Source organism: Poecilia mexicana, unplaced genomic scaffold (assembly GCF_051168715.1).
Source record: "Poecilia mexicana isolate PSO_F unplaced genomic scaffold, ASM5116871v1 scaffold_2, whole genome shotgun sequence".
NCBI classification, from domain to species: Eukaryota; Metazoa; Chordata; class Actinopteri; order Cyprinodontiformes; family Poeciliidae; genus Poecilia; species Poecilia mexicana.
This window is the reverse complement of record NW_028263371.1, coordinates 8,747,371-8,762,238: the sequence shown is the minus strand read 5'-3', so window position 1 is coordinate 8,762,238 and position 14,868 is coordinate 8,747,371. Positions and strand designations below refer to the sequence as shown.

General features: G+C 40.0%; 1 protein-coding gene across 1 annotated transcript; it reads left to right on the top strand.

The window, feature by feature from the left end:
- Nucleotides 1-9,283: 9,283 nt before the first annotated feature.
- Nucleotides 9,284-14,515, top strand: LOC148160382 (tubulin beta-4B chain-like). The gene is made up of 5 exons (XM_088010173.1): nt 9,284-9,823; nt 11,270-11,378; nt 11,477-11,587; nt 12,361-12,605; nt 12,679-14,515. Exons 1-5 carry the CDS (start codon nt 9,767-9,769, stop codon nt 13,489-13,491), a joined length of 1,335 nt encoding a protein of 444 aa, XP_087866299.1. The 5' UTR covers nt 9,284-9,766; the 3' UTR covers nt 13,492-14,515.
- Nucleotides 14,516-14,868: the final 353 nt, after the last annotated feature.

The following is a 14,868-nucleotide window of genomic DNA, read 5'->3' as shown; positions in this document are numbered from 1 at the left end:
TTCATTTTCTGCATGTTGTGTGGAAGAAATCCTTCATAATTACTTTGGCTACAAAGGACAAGGCATTAGTACAATCTGTACACACCGGAGTGAAGTTTACTGGGCTGCTTAGACGGATCTGTGATTTATTTATAGATCTTTGTTTTGTATTCTAAGTCATACTGACCAGTGACAACAGGACTTGTTTGATCAAGATGAGCTGCTTTTTGGTTTCTTTGTGAGATCGTTGATTTCACCAGATTTTCTTACACCTTGGGTTACTGCCTCTGCATATTGTATTTAGTTTTTTTTTTTTTTTTAGAAATGTTGCATATTTATTTTACCTGCAAGCCTTTTAAATCTGGGTTTGCATTTTTTTTACAGGCAAAAAAAAAACACAGTTTATCATATTCATAAAAACAGAAAAATACAATGAGAAACCGAACAAGTGACGTTAGATGGAGGCTCTTATAGAGTTTATGACATCCTGGCACAAAGAAACAGCCATCAGTAAAATGTAAGAGCATAAAGAGAGTTCTTCACTTTTTCCACATTTTATGTTACAGCCTAATTCCAAATTATGTTAAATTGCACCACACATAACTGTAGTATGAGTATGAGAATTTCACTTTCACTTTTTATGCCTTCTCTAAAATAGCTTAGCCCTTATTTGAAGAGCGTATATAGACAAATGTGGTCGTGGGATGTTTTACTGAAATGCATGGTGAATAAGTAATTCTGTCATTGTAATCATATATAATTATTGATCTAAGTAAGTTGAGAATTTTTCACACAGTTTCACACAACCTTGAAACAAAATGCTTTCGTGTAATTTTTGACTTGTTTTGTGTTCTTGAATGCAGCCCGTCGTCGCCACCTCCCAATGACATGAACAGTGAAATAGTTTGACAGAAAGTGGTATTGAATGATAATCAGTGTTTTTATAAGAGTTAAATTATTTTTCTTTTGCAATACTAACTGCTCATCAATTCATTCAATGGTGACCCTGTGTCTTGAAGTTTCCAAAGTGTGCATTAATCTCAGGTCACTTGATCAAGAGTCTTCAATAAATGTCACTAATGCTGAAGGAGTTACCCAAACCCAACCTGAAGGAAAAGACAGCCAAATCATAAATGCAATGCTAGCATGCGTGTTAAGCTAACAGATGGACACACAGGCATACTTACGTGGGAGACGTGGATTCCTCCAACACAGAGCCTTCTCAAATTACAAAAATAGTCCATTAGCATAATTATGGCCATTAGGAAGCCAACAAAGCACAAAATTAATATTCAGTTCATAACCAAGCTGAAGGCAAGATGGAGTTTATTGCATGCTAAAATATGCATTTAAGTCATGTTTGTATTTAATATAATCCCAGCTGCCTCTCCTGCTTTGCTCAAGCATCCACTGTTGTCTGCCTTAAGTTTCGTTTCATTTTTTTATGTCTCTCGGAAACTGCAAACAAAGGTTTCCGTCTCATCATCCCTGGGCGCACGGTGTGGCTGCGTCTTATCAAGACGCCGAGGAGACATCAGTAAATGAGAAAACATGCTTTGTCTTTTCAGTCGCACACAAGTCTTTCTGTCAACTTTTCAATGCCGAGACTTCAGAGTGGTATTCTTACATTATTCATGCACACGGATGTTAATTATTCAGTGTGTTATCAATAGCCTGAAGTAGTAATAAACCCAATGGCTTATAAAAAAAATAAAAAATACAAAAAAACACCTCCAAAATAAGCCATTCAAAACCACATTAAATATTTTATTTTTAAAATAAAAATGGATTCAATACAGGTCCTTTCAGTTTAGTTTTCTAACACACCTGCTACCTTTAGGTTTAACAGGTAACATAGCTGTTACCCTTCAAGGTAAATTACTCTTTGACTGTGTTTATATACCAACAATTATGTTTCAGTTATACTATCAGTGAATTTGTATATGTGACAGAGGGTTCCTGTATCTTTAATTAGCGCTCTCACTGATGACTGTATGTTGAAGCACAGCAGACTTAGAGTCGTTTGAAACGTGTTCGTCAGGATTATCCACCGGGATCCATTTATACAGATCAATGTGCACATCAACACACAAAACCTGTCCAGAGAAGTCCGTTTTTAACTTTCTTATTCTTTTTTTTATAATAAAATATGAAATATAAGTAGACAAAAGTGTATTATACAGATGAAGGAAAACTGGTGAGGGGAAACTTTTTGGTAGCACTTTATTTGAAGTTGTGTGCGTAAGGCTGACATGACGCTGTCATAAACATGACATAACATCTGTTATGAACATAAAGGAGTCTTTATGGATGTCTATTACATGAAGTGTAGTTCGGTAAATAATGGCACTTTTAATGCAAAGTTGCTTTAAAGGTCACATTAAAGTCCATTAAAAGTGCCAACTTTGCATTATTTGGTAAATTTATACACTTTACTGCAAAGTTTGGACTTTTAATGGACTTTAATGCAACTTTTAAAGCAACTGTACATTAAAAGTGTCATTATTTACCGAATTACACTTCATGAGAGCAGTCAAACATTTATGAAGACTTCATCATCTTCAGATGTTATGTCATGTTTATGACAGTGTCACGTCAGTCTTTTGCACACCCGTTAACAGTTACGTTACAGTCTATATTTACTATTGGTTGGTAGTATTTTTATTTTTTATTTTTTCACACAAAAAATACTGTAAACTGAAGTTTGGAATATTTTGTCATACCACAAGTGTTTTTTGTTGTTGTTGTTGTTGTTGTTGTTTTTTAATTTAAAGCTTTAATTTAATCCCCCAGAAAACATTTGTATAATAATATTGGAAAGCTATGAGTAAGTATTCAGAGCCTGCAGGTGAATGCTGCGGTACTGATGTAAAGCAACAACAGCACTGGCAGGACATAAAAAAAAAATAAAAAAAATTTAAAAAACATGGTAAATTTATCAGCTGGGCAAACCAGGTCAGTGAAGTGGAAACTGAGTCATGTTGTTAGTGTGTGCAGCAGCTGGAGCCGACTTTCTGGACTCGCCTCAAGTCATCTGTCCGTCAAACTTCAAGATCCTATCTCATGATTTTAAACTTGTCTATGCGTATGTATGTGTTAATGTCAAGACATTTTCTTTCAGCATACAAAGGGTAGCGTAGGGTCAAAAGATTTTGAATTTGAAAACACTTTCATATGGCTGGGTATGTTTGACATGCCTCTAATGTGCAGAACAGCAGAGGTGACGCCTCGACCAGTAGAGATCGCCCTGCAGAAGATAATCACAAGAGCAAGTGGTCTACATTTCAACCACTTTGGGGACATATATTCAAATATAAACCTGTGTACATTTGTCAAGGAGTGTGATTGTTTGGATTTAAAGGATTTAACAAACATGATCATTTTTAGAAGTTACTATGAAAGATTTGGGCAAATTAAGTAATTAGTATGCTTTTTTTTATGAATCTCCTTATTTGTGAAGAATTGCCATTAACATTAATTTTTTTTTTCCATAAGTGAAAGGATTCAGTAACTAAATCTTTAAAGTGTCTTTACACACATCTTTATTTAGCACTTTGAAATAACTCCTCATTCAAACCGTGAAAGGATTAGAAGAAACACACTTGGTGTGTTTGGTTGACAGTAAAACGAGTCAAAGTGAAATACAGTGTATTTCACTTCGTATTTAAACACACAGTTCTGTGCAGTTTGGACAATTCTACAAAATTGCATTTTTGTGTTTGAGGTTATTTGAAAGGAAAAAAATGCAAACACCTAGAGCATATTTTTCTGGCATGAAAACCAAAGGAGCATAAAAATAAAGCAAATCTCACATTCCTATAAAGGAGGTTTTGTGGCTGTTAGAAACTTTCTACACTTAAAACATTAAAGGCACAAGCACTTCATTATTCTCCATGCACTGAACGCATCATTTCACTTAAACACAAAAACAGTCTGAAAGTGTGCTTGTAAAGTGAAACTCCTCACTCGTTAAAAAGGCAGAGATACTGGCAAATGTTCATCATTTTCTTGTATTGTTTTCTTTTGCAGAACACAAAATTACAGAACGCTATTAAAGAGGAAGAGAAGCACAACTGCTTCCTTTCTCGTTCAAGAACATGAGACGATGTTGTGCCTGCTTGTTTTATTTAATGGCATCAACAGACAACAAATTAAATGACTCCTGACGCTCACACTGAATCCTTTTCATGCATTTAAACAAGAGGCGGCAGTAGAACTCTGCTTCTAGAGTTGCCCTTCGTTCATTTACAGCCACACTCAAAAGAGAAACAATTATTCACAACAACAAATCAAACGCGCAAAATAGTCGGTGTGGATAAAATTATACAGCCCCATTTGTCTTGTAAACGATTTTCATGCCCTTTCTTTCTTTCTTCTCCTGTGATGGTTCATTGTGACTTTTTTGCATGAGTCCTTTGAAAGTGCTGAGTGTCCTCCTGAGCTGGTCGTTGGGTTTTATGACACACATTAATGGGCTGGAACAGATCTGCCTTTTCTGGCATAAAGTGACGAAAATAAATAAATGAAAATCTGCTGTAGCGTTCAGCTCACTGTTACGTATTTATTACAAGTAACCATGAAATTTATGAGGAGTAAAAAGACTTAGAGAACTGTGTAGGTTTTTAGAGAAAAGAGTCCGAGAAGGGCAGAGGAGGAATGCTATGGTCACCTTGGGAATGTGGGAGGCAAGAGAGAGAAATGGGAGAACTTTAACTCTAAATGGAGGTGTCAGCTGAGGGGATGTAGGCTTGATGGATCTTTGCCATGCCCTTTTATATTCTCTAGCACTGTAGAAACGATGCTTGGTGTCTGTATGTTGGCTTTCTGCATGTACATCTCTCTACATCAGTACTAGTCTTAAGCTTTAAACCATGCTAATTTGTACTAGCATTGTAAAGAAATATGAATGTTGCTATTATTAAAAGTAGTTTTAATAATGTTGCAAAGCAAATTTAATAGAACTACAAGTCGCTGGTCTTAGTATTATTTTACTTTAATAATACCTCACTGGAGTTAAACATCACCGATATCAGCGAGGAACCAGCTGAACTGAAAATATCTATCGCCCCCGTGTGGTAAACAAGGGTTCCTACAAAAATGATAGAGATATTCAGCCTGGCAGTGATGGATAATCATTTGATTGGAGAACTTTAAGAAAATTACATAAATTACATTATTAATTTAAATACACACCGAGAGAGAGAGATAGAGAGAGAGAGAGAGAGAGAGAGAGAGAGAGAGAGAGAGAGAGAGCACTCAGCGTGACACTTTTGTTTTCTACTTTTGTTTTGTTTTTTTTTGTTTCTGTTTTTTTAGCCAACAGAAGCTGGTGGGCAGAAAATGTAAACTCTTCCCGTTCTTATTCCTAGTTTCCAAAGAATATAATACATTTCCAGCTTCTCCACAAGAGAAAAACAGCTGATATCCTGCAACTTATTGATATTTCTGTGCTCCAAGTTAACATGCCTGAGTCAAATATCATGACCAGGCCTGTGGAGAGTTAAAGGACGTACTGATGAGGGGAAACGGATGTATTTACACCACAGAATCAATGCAAATGATTTACAGTAAAGTGTTGTGCAATACTGAGCTTAAATTTATTTTTAAAAAAAATGTGTATTCTTGGCAATTTGCTCTAGTTTTAGCAAGATGCCTTTAAATAATGTGAAAAAGCCTTGAGGATGATGATGATGGTAATGATGATGAAGCATTGGCTTTCTGAGCTTTTCACAACATTTGAGCCATTTGGCACCACATCCATCTGTTTAAACACTGGAAACCATATAGTTGGAATGACAGGCCGTATGTTTCGGGAAGGAACCATTCTGTGCCACAAAGATGAACATGTTCAGGTGCTAAATGTGCTCGCTGACCCCAAACTGAAGCAAAAGACCTTGTGGAGATGCTTTCCAAAGCTGCTGAGAGAGCATCGTTATTCACAGTGAAACTACTCCTGTGCTAAAAATTGATTGAAAGGATAACTTATTGAAGAAATAGCCTTAGCTCCAAAAGCTGCATCAAAACCCAGGTTACAGCTTGTAGCTGCACTGTGAGATGTATTTTTTGGAGACATGAGATCCAAAAACTAAAAATGTTTTGGTCAAAATGGCCGTTATATTTGGAGGAGAAATGAGCAAGCCTGAGAACACCGACCCCACTCAGAAATCCTGGTGCAGCACTATCAGGATGTATGCATTACATGCCTACTTTCCAGCTCAAGTCTTTTTCAGGACCTGGTATTATCTGCTACCTCGTGCGCTGGAATCCATTACTTTAGATTTAATGTCTCCATTCTTTGCCCAGAATATCTTCCAAACAAACCCCAAAGTCTTCTTGTGTGGCCAGAAACTACACTACCAAACACCAAAGAAGTGTATATGAAGAGAAAATTAAAAAATCATCCAAAAACGTTCTTTTGGTTTCATTCTGGCACTTAGAAAAGAAAAATATGAAAAGCGGCTATTGACGACAGGCTTCAAGAGCTACCCAAGAGTGCATTATTTTTGCAATGCCATTCTCTTCCACCAGAGGGCGGTAGAACTCCACTCGGCTGCCTGAACTGGGATGAAACAGAGACACTCATATCTATTGAGGGAGATTTTTGTGTGTGTATTTCTTCATTTATTTCAAGAACATCAACTTTGTGTTCAACCAAGCAAGCCCAAACTTACATTGAGTAACTAAATTGATCCAGTTGAGATTAGATTTTCATCATATTTTAATAAAAAATACTTCTAATAACATTTTTCAGTTCTTGTGATTTTTATAATGTGAAATGCCGTGGCTTAAAAAGGTTCAGAATCACTGTTCTGTGGTGTCAAAAGTTGGAGCAGCAGCTTATCTACAGCTGAGAGGGAAAGGTTAGATAAGCTCATCAGCTCTGTCCTGGGCTGCCCCTCGACCCAGTGCAGGTGATGGTAGTCAGAACAACTCTGGCTAAAATAGCATCACTGCTAGCCAATGTCTCCCAGTCTGTGCATGAAGCTGTTGCAGAACTGGAAAGCTCCTTCAGAGTCAGACTGCTGCATCCTAGGAGCACAAAGTAGCGTTATTGCAGATCCTTCTTTACTCCAGTTGAATGTCATTACAACCATCGCTGCTCCCAAAAACATCAAACTTACTAATCATCTGTATCCCAACTGTTTGTCATTTTGTTCCTTTTGTCTTTTTTTATTTTCTTGTCAGTAACCTGGTGCTGCTTCTCATGCACATATATGCACATTGCGTAATTCTTTTTCCTAAATCATCCGTATACATTGCACATTTCTTTTAATCTAGTATGCATATTTCAATAACTGTCCAAGTATAGTTGAGCATATACTCAGCTTCCCCACAGTGGCACAACAAAAGATGCTTTCTGTTGCACTCTAATTGTATGACAGACTGAGAAGTGTTTTAAAACGATATTTCATGGTCTTGTTATTTTTTGTTATTTCATGTCAGAAGAACCTGGTCAAGGCAAACATCTATCAAGCTTTTTTAATGTGTTTAAAAAATTAACTCCAGACTAGCACGTATTCAAAGACAGGAAATCAAAAGTCTCCACCAGCTGACGTTTTTGCCCCGTTGGCTTCGTTTCGATCGTTTTCAGGCAGTTATTGAACTGTGGGTGTCACAGATTTGGTCCAAGGCCATTTGAGGTAAGGGCAGCGCTCAAGTCTGACACCAACCATGCACTTTCCCTTCGATCCCAATCCTCTCAAGCTACGGCTTTCAAACAGTGGTATGAGTATAGATATAAAAAAGAAGGAAAAAAAAGCGCTGGCTGGCTGCCTTTAGCGGTAATTTTTGTTTGCAATATTTTGCGATGTAAATATTAACTTTGAAGCGGTGCTGCAGAGTGCCAAAGTTCAGAAAAGTGAGCTTTTCAAATACACAAAAATGTTTTCTTAGTCCAAAATGTTTAAATGAAAATGCTGTCAAGAAATATTTAAGAACTTTAGTTAGAAACTGAAGAGGAGGACAAATAAATGCAGGCGGGTACTCATGCTTTGTTACACATCTCTCAGAGTTTCATTTATCTCTAGATACATTTTTGGAATCAAAAGGAAATCAAATATAATTAAATGTTTGAAAACCAGCTGCCAAGTTATATGTCCAGTAACCAGATTATAGTTCTGTGTTTGAACCCGGGCTAGAATCTTTCTGCATGGAGGTGGCATGTTCTCTCCAAGCATGCGTGGTGGATATCCTTCTTGCTTTGTCTCAGTCCAAACAATTCTGGCCAACCTAAATCAGTGTTCAGTTGTCAGTCACTTTTCCATATCTTGTAGAGTAGTGACCTTTCCAGAGACACGCAGGACAAACAGCCATGCTCTCACATAAGGACTCCTATGGGAGATTTAAAAAGATAAAATCACCTCTCATGCATCCCTGGGTGTGAAGAACATGCAAACTTTATGCAGGAAAAGCCAAGTCAGGATCTTCTTGCTGCAGGTGCTAACAAGTTCCCGCTTGTGCAGCCCAGATTTGAGGACGCAGGCTCAAAACAAAACGTTGAATGCTGCTTTGTGACTTTAGCTACGGAGCTGTAAATCCCTTCATTTCACAGTTTGTTCTTACATAAATGTACAAAGTAATCAGTTCAAGTGTAAAATACATTTGGTGGAATCCATTTCTAAACTTTTTAATCTCTATTTAAGAACAAGTACAACGTTGTTGTTTTTTTAATTGCCTTTTTTCTCAGACACATTAATAATCAAACAACCCATCTTACACCTCGTAATGTTTGCACTGAATTCTTTGAAGAGATTAACAGGCATCTGTAATCTCGGACCAGTACCCAAAGATGAACCAGACTTGTGGAAATCTATAATTTTCTTCTTTATATTTTGGCTGCTATTTTTTTTTTTATATTACTACTTTTATTTTCCCACAATGTCACACAAGGAAACTATTTCTCTAAGTGATCTAAGGACAGTAAAAGTTTGGTTTGATTTAGATTGTGCAAAAGCAAGTCATTTTTATAGTACATGCAAAATGTGTTTCAACTGCATGCAACTTCTGAAAGGTTACTTTTGTTCTCTCACTCTTAAGTCATGTTTGAAGCTGTCTTTTGAAAACGGTCTACTGCATGAAAATGCGGGCTGAGTGAGGAATGCATGCCATTTCCATATCATCACCCTGACTTCCTTCCAGCTTCTGTTGTCAAACATCCTGTCTCCATGGGCAACAACTCAAACAAATTAGCAGGCTAAATATGGAATAATGAAAAGCAGCATTATCTTCATAGCCAAAGCTAACACTGTGGACACTAAAGAAATTTTGAACACATTATGGGTGTGTGTGCTTGGAGGTGGGAGAAGGGTTGTGCATTCAAACAGAGCGGACATATTTTAGACTTCTCCACTCAAGCTCTAAACTGGAAAGTTATAATCTCCGTATTATGCAACATAACGCCATTGTTTTTTTTTGTTTGTTTTTTTAACATGTTATTCCAACGAAGATTAGTCTCTTCGCTTTCCTGCTCTCTTCCAGCCGGCCGGTTTAGACAGGCCATTTGCACCGGCTGTGCCCAGTTTTCGTTGCCATGGAGATGACGTAATTCTGCAGCACAGACAGGCACGGCGCAGCCGCGGTTGGATGGGAAGGGCGAGACGAGGCAGCTTAAAACCCTGTTACAAACCCCCTCCGCCATTCAGCCAGGCTCCCTACTCGACAGAACCGAGAGTCAAGAGCGAACCGAGTCGTAAAAAAAGAAAAAAAACTTTAAGCTTTTTTTTTTTCTTCCCACCTTCCTTCGTTTCTCCATCAGTTTGCATACTCCCCGCACCGCAGCAGCGACAACATGCGTGAGATTGTGCATCTTCAGGCCGGGCAGTGCGGGAACCAGATTGGAGCGAAGGTAGGGAGAGAGAGAGAAGAGCCAGCGAACCTTTGGGGGGATTTTATCTACCCGTTAACAATGGCAGCCGAGTTTTATTGTTTTAAATGCAACTAAATACAAGCTGGCCGCCGCTGGTCGTGACATGACAACTGGTAAGACAGCACGCTGTTCCCGGGAAAGATTAAGTAGGTCAAACACAGCGGAGAGGAAAGTGTCGTGCGTACAATAGCATCCTTCAGGATGGGCGGCGGCAATCCGAGACATCCCCGCTGCTGTCACATGAAGCCCGCTGAATGGGCGACTGCTGTTCCCGACTGGAGCCGCACAGGAGGCGGAGAACGTGTTTGTGGGAAGATATCCACGTTAACTTTTAAATTAAAATATTAAATATTGTAATAATTAATGTGCGTGCGCGCGTGTAGCCACAGACAGACAGAGGGGTGCGGCTGAGACTCCGAATGCACTGGAACGACATGCAAATGACAAAACATGTCACATTGATGTCATTGGCCTGTTTTTTTTTCATTAAGCTTTATCAAATATCAGTCATTCTTCATACTATCATATTAAACAATATGAATGTTTGCGAAAGAGTTGAATGTTAAACACAAACCATATAATCTGAGGGAATTTTGAATGCACCAAGATCATGTGTGAAGAAGGTGAAAAATCAAATCCTGAAATTCTGGGATGATTTATGTCTGTTGATTTACATCGAAATGGATGAACGAAATAAATAAAAAACATGCATATTTTACAAAGATGATTTGTACGAAGAACAATCTTCCATTCATGTTCATTGAAGAGAAGAAGTGTCTTTCTCTTTCTCACTGTTTTTTCAATGTCACATTGTTTTTATTTTAATTATGTGAAGCACTTTGAAATGCCTTGCTGCTGAAATGTGCTATACAAATAAAATTTGGTTGATTGATTGATAAAAGACTGAAATGGAGGGAAAAAGTGGTTTTCTATTTGCTAAAAAGAAAACATTTCCTCTTTTGCTCGAGATTTGTGTGCTTGGCTCCACCCTTCAAATGGCACTGTTATTGTCACTGTCATCGTGAACAGTCAAGGCAAACTCAGAAATCTGGCTCATAATCAAGATGATTTGTTTATGCTTACAGATTATTTGGATCTTTTTTTTTTTAAAAAAAGAGAAATTAGTGTCTTGAAAATCAGGCAAAAAATCTCTAATTTTGAAGCCTTTGTGTTGCATAATTATTCTATATATCTTAGTTTTTGTACTTGTTATAAACACTGATTCTTGTGCATGTATGCAACCTGCAGTATTGAATATAGGTTCAAGTTGCAGATGTAAACTACTGGTAGTAACATGATTTCTTTAAACATGGTGGGATGTGCAGTAATCTATTACACCCTGTTCATTCAGGATTTATATTTTCTAACGTTTTATTAACATGTTAATTTCATTGTAACTAATCTCTCATGCCCATGTGTTTGAAGTTCTGGGAGGTGATCAGCGATGAGCACGGCATTGATCCGACTGGAACCTACCACGGGGACAGCGATCTGCAGCTGGATCGGATCAACGTCTACTACAATGAGGCTTCAGGTTTGATTATGTGATTTGTCTCAGTATTTAAACTCTATTTAGAAACTTTATCCCCCTCAAGCCCCCCAGGAAAAAAACAAATCACTTATCTGTTCCAGGTGGAAAGTACGTGCCAAGGGCCATCTTGGTAGATCTGGAGCCTGGCACGATGGACTCAGTCCGCTCTGGCCCTTTCGGACAGATCTTCAGGCCAGACAACTTTGTCTTTGGTACGTAACTCGGAGCATGCACTTTAATTTACTCTATCAAATCAAAACTATTTGGTTTTTCTCTGTTATGCTTAATAATGCATAACAAAGCAAGACAGAATTTCTTTGGGATTAATATGAAAAATTATTAAACTGGGAGATAATTGAAATTCCAACTGGATAAAAGCACAGATAAAATATAAGGTGCAGGTGTGTAGCAAAACATTGACCTTACAAGATGTTATGCGATATTTGCTTCATAGAAGCAAGACTCGACTTTTGAGAAAACAGAAATATCCCTCTTTTTCTTTTGGTTTTCATTTGGGGACAAATTGTTTTATACCTCAAAATAAAGTCTCCCTCATACTCTGTGTGGCCGGAGTCGTGTGGACACTGCACACTGTTTACCGCAGGCGGTTCAGATCTCATAGTCGAGCGTCTCAATTACCTACATTTCTCGTGACAAATTCCGTCATTTCCCTCAATCTGAATCGATGCTAGCAAGTTTGATGAGCTAGTTGGTCATCTAGCCCCGTTTCTTCTCCCCCAGGGCAGGCGCCACACACCTGTGATGTGCGTCCTTGTGGCTGGTTGCGCCGACTCTCAACTTTCAGTGTTTTCAACTCGGTGTCGCACACACAAAGCAGATCAATGCGACCATCATTTGAGAAAGCACTGTTTTCTTTTTTTTTCCAGAAAACATTGTGGTGTTTTAATATTGCAAGAGCCTATTGCCCCTATTGCAAAGTATGTTGTCATAGCAACAGTTCAGCACCGTAATCATGCCATTACAGGCCAGAGTGGAGCAGGTAACAACTGGGCAAAGGGCCACTACACAGAGGGAGCAGAGTTGGTGGACTCGGTCCTGGACGTTGTGAGGAAGGAGGCCGAGAGCTGCGACTGCCTTCAGGGCTTCCAGCTCACACACTCCCTGGGCGGGGGCACCGGCTCCGGCATGGGGACCCTGCTCATCAGCAAAATCCGGGAGGAGTACCCCGACCGTATCATGAACACCTTCAGTGTGGTTCCCTCTCCCAAGGTACGATGATCGTGTCGGTTTGCTTCTTGGTATGCTTTAGTTTTCACCCTGAACTTGAGCATTGCTTGTACAGGTGTCGGACACCGTTGTGGAGCCCTACAACGCCACCCTCTCTGTGCACCAGCTGGTTGAGAACACTGATGAGACCTACTGCATTGACAACGAGGCCCTGTACGACATCTGCTTCCGCACCCTCAAACTCACCACGCCCACTTACGGAGACCTCAACCACCTGGTTTCTGCCACCATGAGCGGGGTGACAACTTGCCTGCGGTTCCCCGGCCAGCTCAACGCTGACCTCCGCAAGCTAGCGGTCAACATGGTGCCCTTCCCTCGTCTGCACTTCTTCATGCCCGGCTTCGCGCCACTCACCAGCAGGGGCAGCCAGCAGTACAGAGCTCTCTCCGTGCCCGAACTCACTCAGCAGATGTTCGACGCCAAGAACATGATGGCAGCCTGCGACCCCCGCCACGGCCGCTACCTGACCGTGGCCGCCGTCTTCCGAGGGCGCATGTCCATGAAGGAGGTGGACGAGCAGATGCTGAACGTGCAGAACAAAAACAGCAGCTACTTCGTGGAGTGGATCCCCAACAACGTCAAGACGGCCGTGTGCGACATCCCACCCCGCGGGCTCAAGATGGCCGCCACCTTCATCGGCAACAGCACGGCCATCCAGGAGCTGTTCAAGCGCATCTCCGAGCAGTTCACCGCCATGTTCCGGCGCAAGGCCTTCCTCCACTGGTACACCGGAGAGGGCATGGATGAGATGGAGTTCACCGAGGCGGAGAGCAACATGAACGACTTGGTGTCCGAGTACCAGCAGTACCAGGACGCCACGGCCGAGGAGGGAGAGTTCGAGGAGGAAGGAGAGGAGGAAGTCGCCTAAGGCTAACGGTCACTCATATTTCTCATTGGCACTCATCCATCCTTTTAGCCAAGTCCAACTCTGCTCTTTTCTTTTTAGTTTGTACTTTTCCTTCCTGTCTTGTCCTTTCCCTGCTCTCTTATTCATGTCATCTCTTCCCTGCCTCTTCTGTTTCTGGTCTTCACCTTTTTTCTTCTTCTGCCAGAGTAGGATTCACACACTAAAAACATAGCTGACCTTTGTAGTGGTAACAAAGGCTGCATTCACACAGCAGGTCTTGATGTGAACGTGTATGACCCCCGAAGTAAGCCGACTGCGCAGAGGAACGTTGACGTCACGCAGCAGCGCACTGTTTACTGAAGTAACAGTAAACGGTGCGCTGTTTACTGTTATACCCTCAAACTCACCACAATCGTAAGATCGATAATAAACTTTATCGATCTTAAAGTTTAGTCAGTAATGGGAATCAACAGTATCGTAACAAGAGACCAATAAAAAGAAAGTACAGCTAACAGCGATAGCCTTTGGCGGATCATCGATTACACAGTCTATAGCGAAGTCTGTTTGGATGTTTAGTCAGAGCCAGGAGTGGTGGGATTGTGATGTGATGCGCTTTCTTGATACAGACTTATGTCATAATCATAATTTTCAGCCATTGTTTGCATCCAAATTGCATTACAGCGCATGTCTCAACGATGTGAACATAGGATTAAATGCGACATGACCGTTCAGACTGCAGGATCCTTTGAAACAATCCGATACATGTGGAGGTGGCACAGATTGGCTTTTTTGAGGTTGAAAAGATCGGAATTGGGTCGTTCAGACAGCTGTGAAAAAGTCGGACACGGGTCGCACATGGGCGAAAAACGGCGGATTTGGGTCACATTTTGCCTGCTGTGTGAACTTAGCCAAAGACATGTGCAAGTGTTTTTTTGTTGGTAGCATTTTGTTCATCGTCATCATCACCAGATAATCTTTCACACTGAGCCCAGTTTGATCACTTGTCTGATTTGGCATTGGTTGAAATAAATATATTATTAAACAAGTCTTTGTCTGTGGGATCATTTCTGTAGCTTGAGGTTCAGCTCAAAGGTATTTTTCATCAAATGTTTTTGATTTACTGTGAAATTGCTTTTTTTTTTCTTTAATTCCGTTTCAGTTTTCATCTCGGATGACAAAAAAACTTGTCAAAATGGAGACCAATACTTTTCAGATGCCTTCGAGTGACACAAGGGGGCAGCAAGGGGTCTTTGTGCAAAGTGCCTTTCTGATCAGGATGTGGATTTCTTTTGCCTCTTTGCAGCTGGTGTACATGCAGTGTTTATCTAACTTTTATTTATTTGGACAATAGCGGGGACACCTAGTCAACTGTTCTCAATAATGACGCATTAACTAACA

Coding starts and splice junctions, on each gene's coding strand:
- LOC148160382 (XM_088010173.1), top strand. CDS start 9,767: ATGCGTGAGATTGTGCATCTTCAGGCCGGGCAGTGCGGGAACCAGATT. Junction 9,824..11,269: donor GGAACCAGATTGGAGCGAAG/GTAGGGAGAGAG, acceptor ATGTGTTTGAAG/TTCTGGGAGGTGATCAGCGA. Junction 11,588..12,360: donor GCCAGACAACTTTGTCTTTG/GTACGTAACTCG, acceptor ATGCCATTACAG/GCCAGAGTGGAGCAGGTAAC.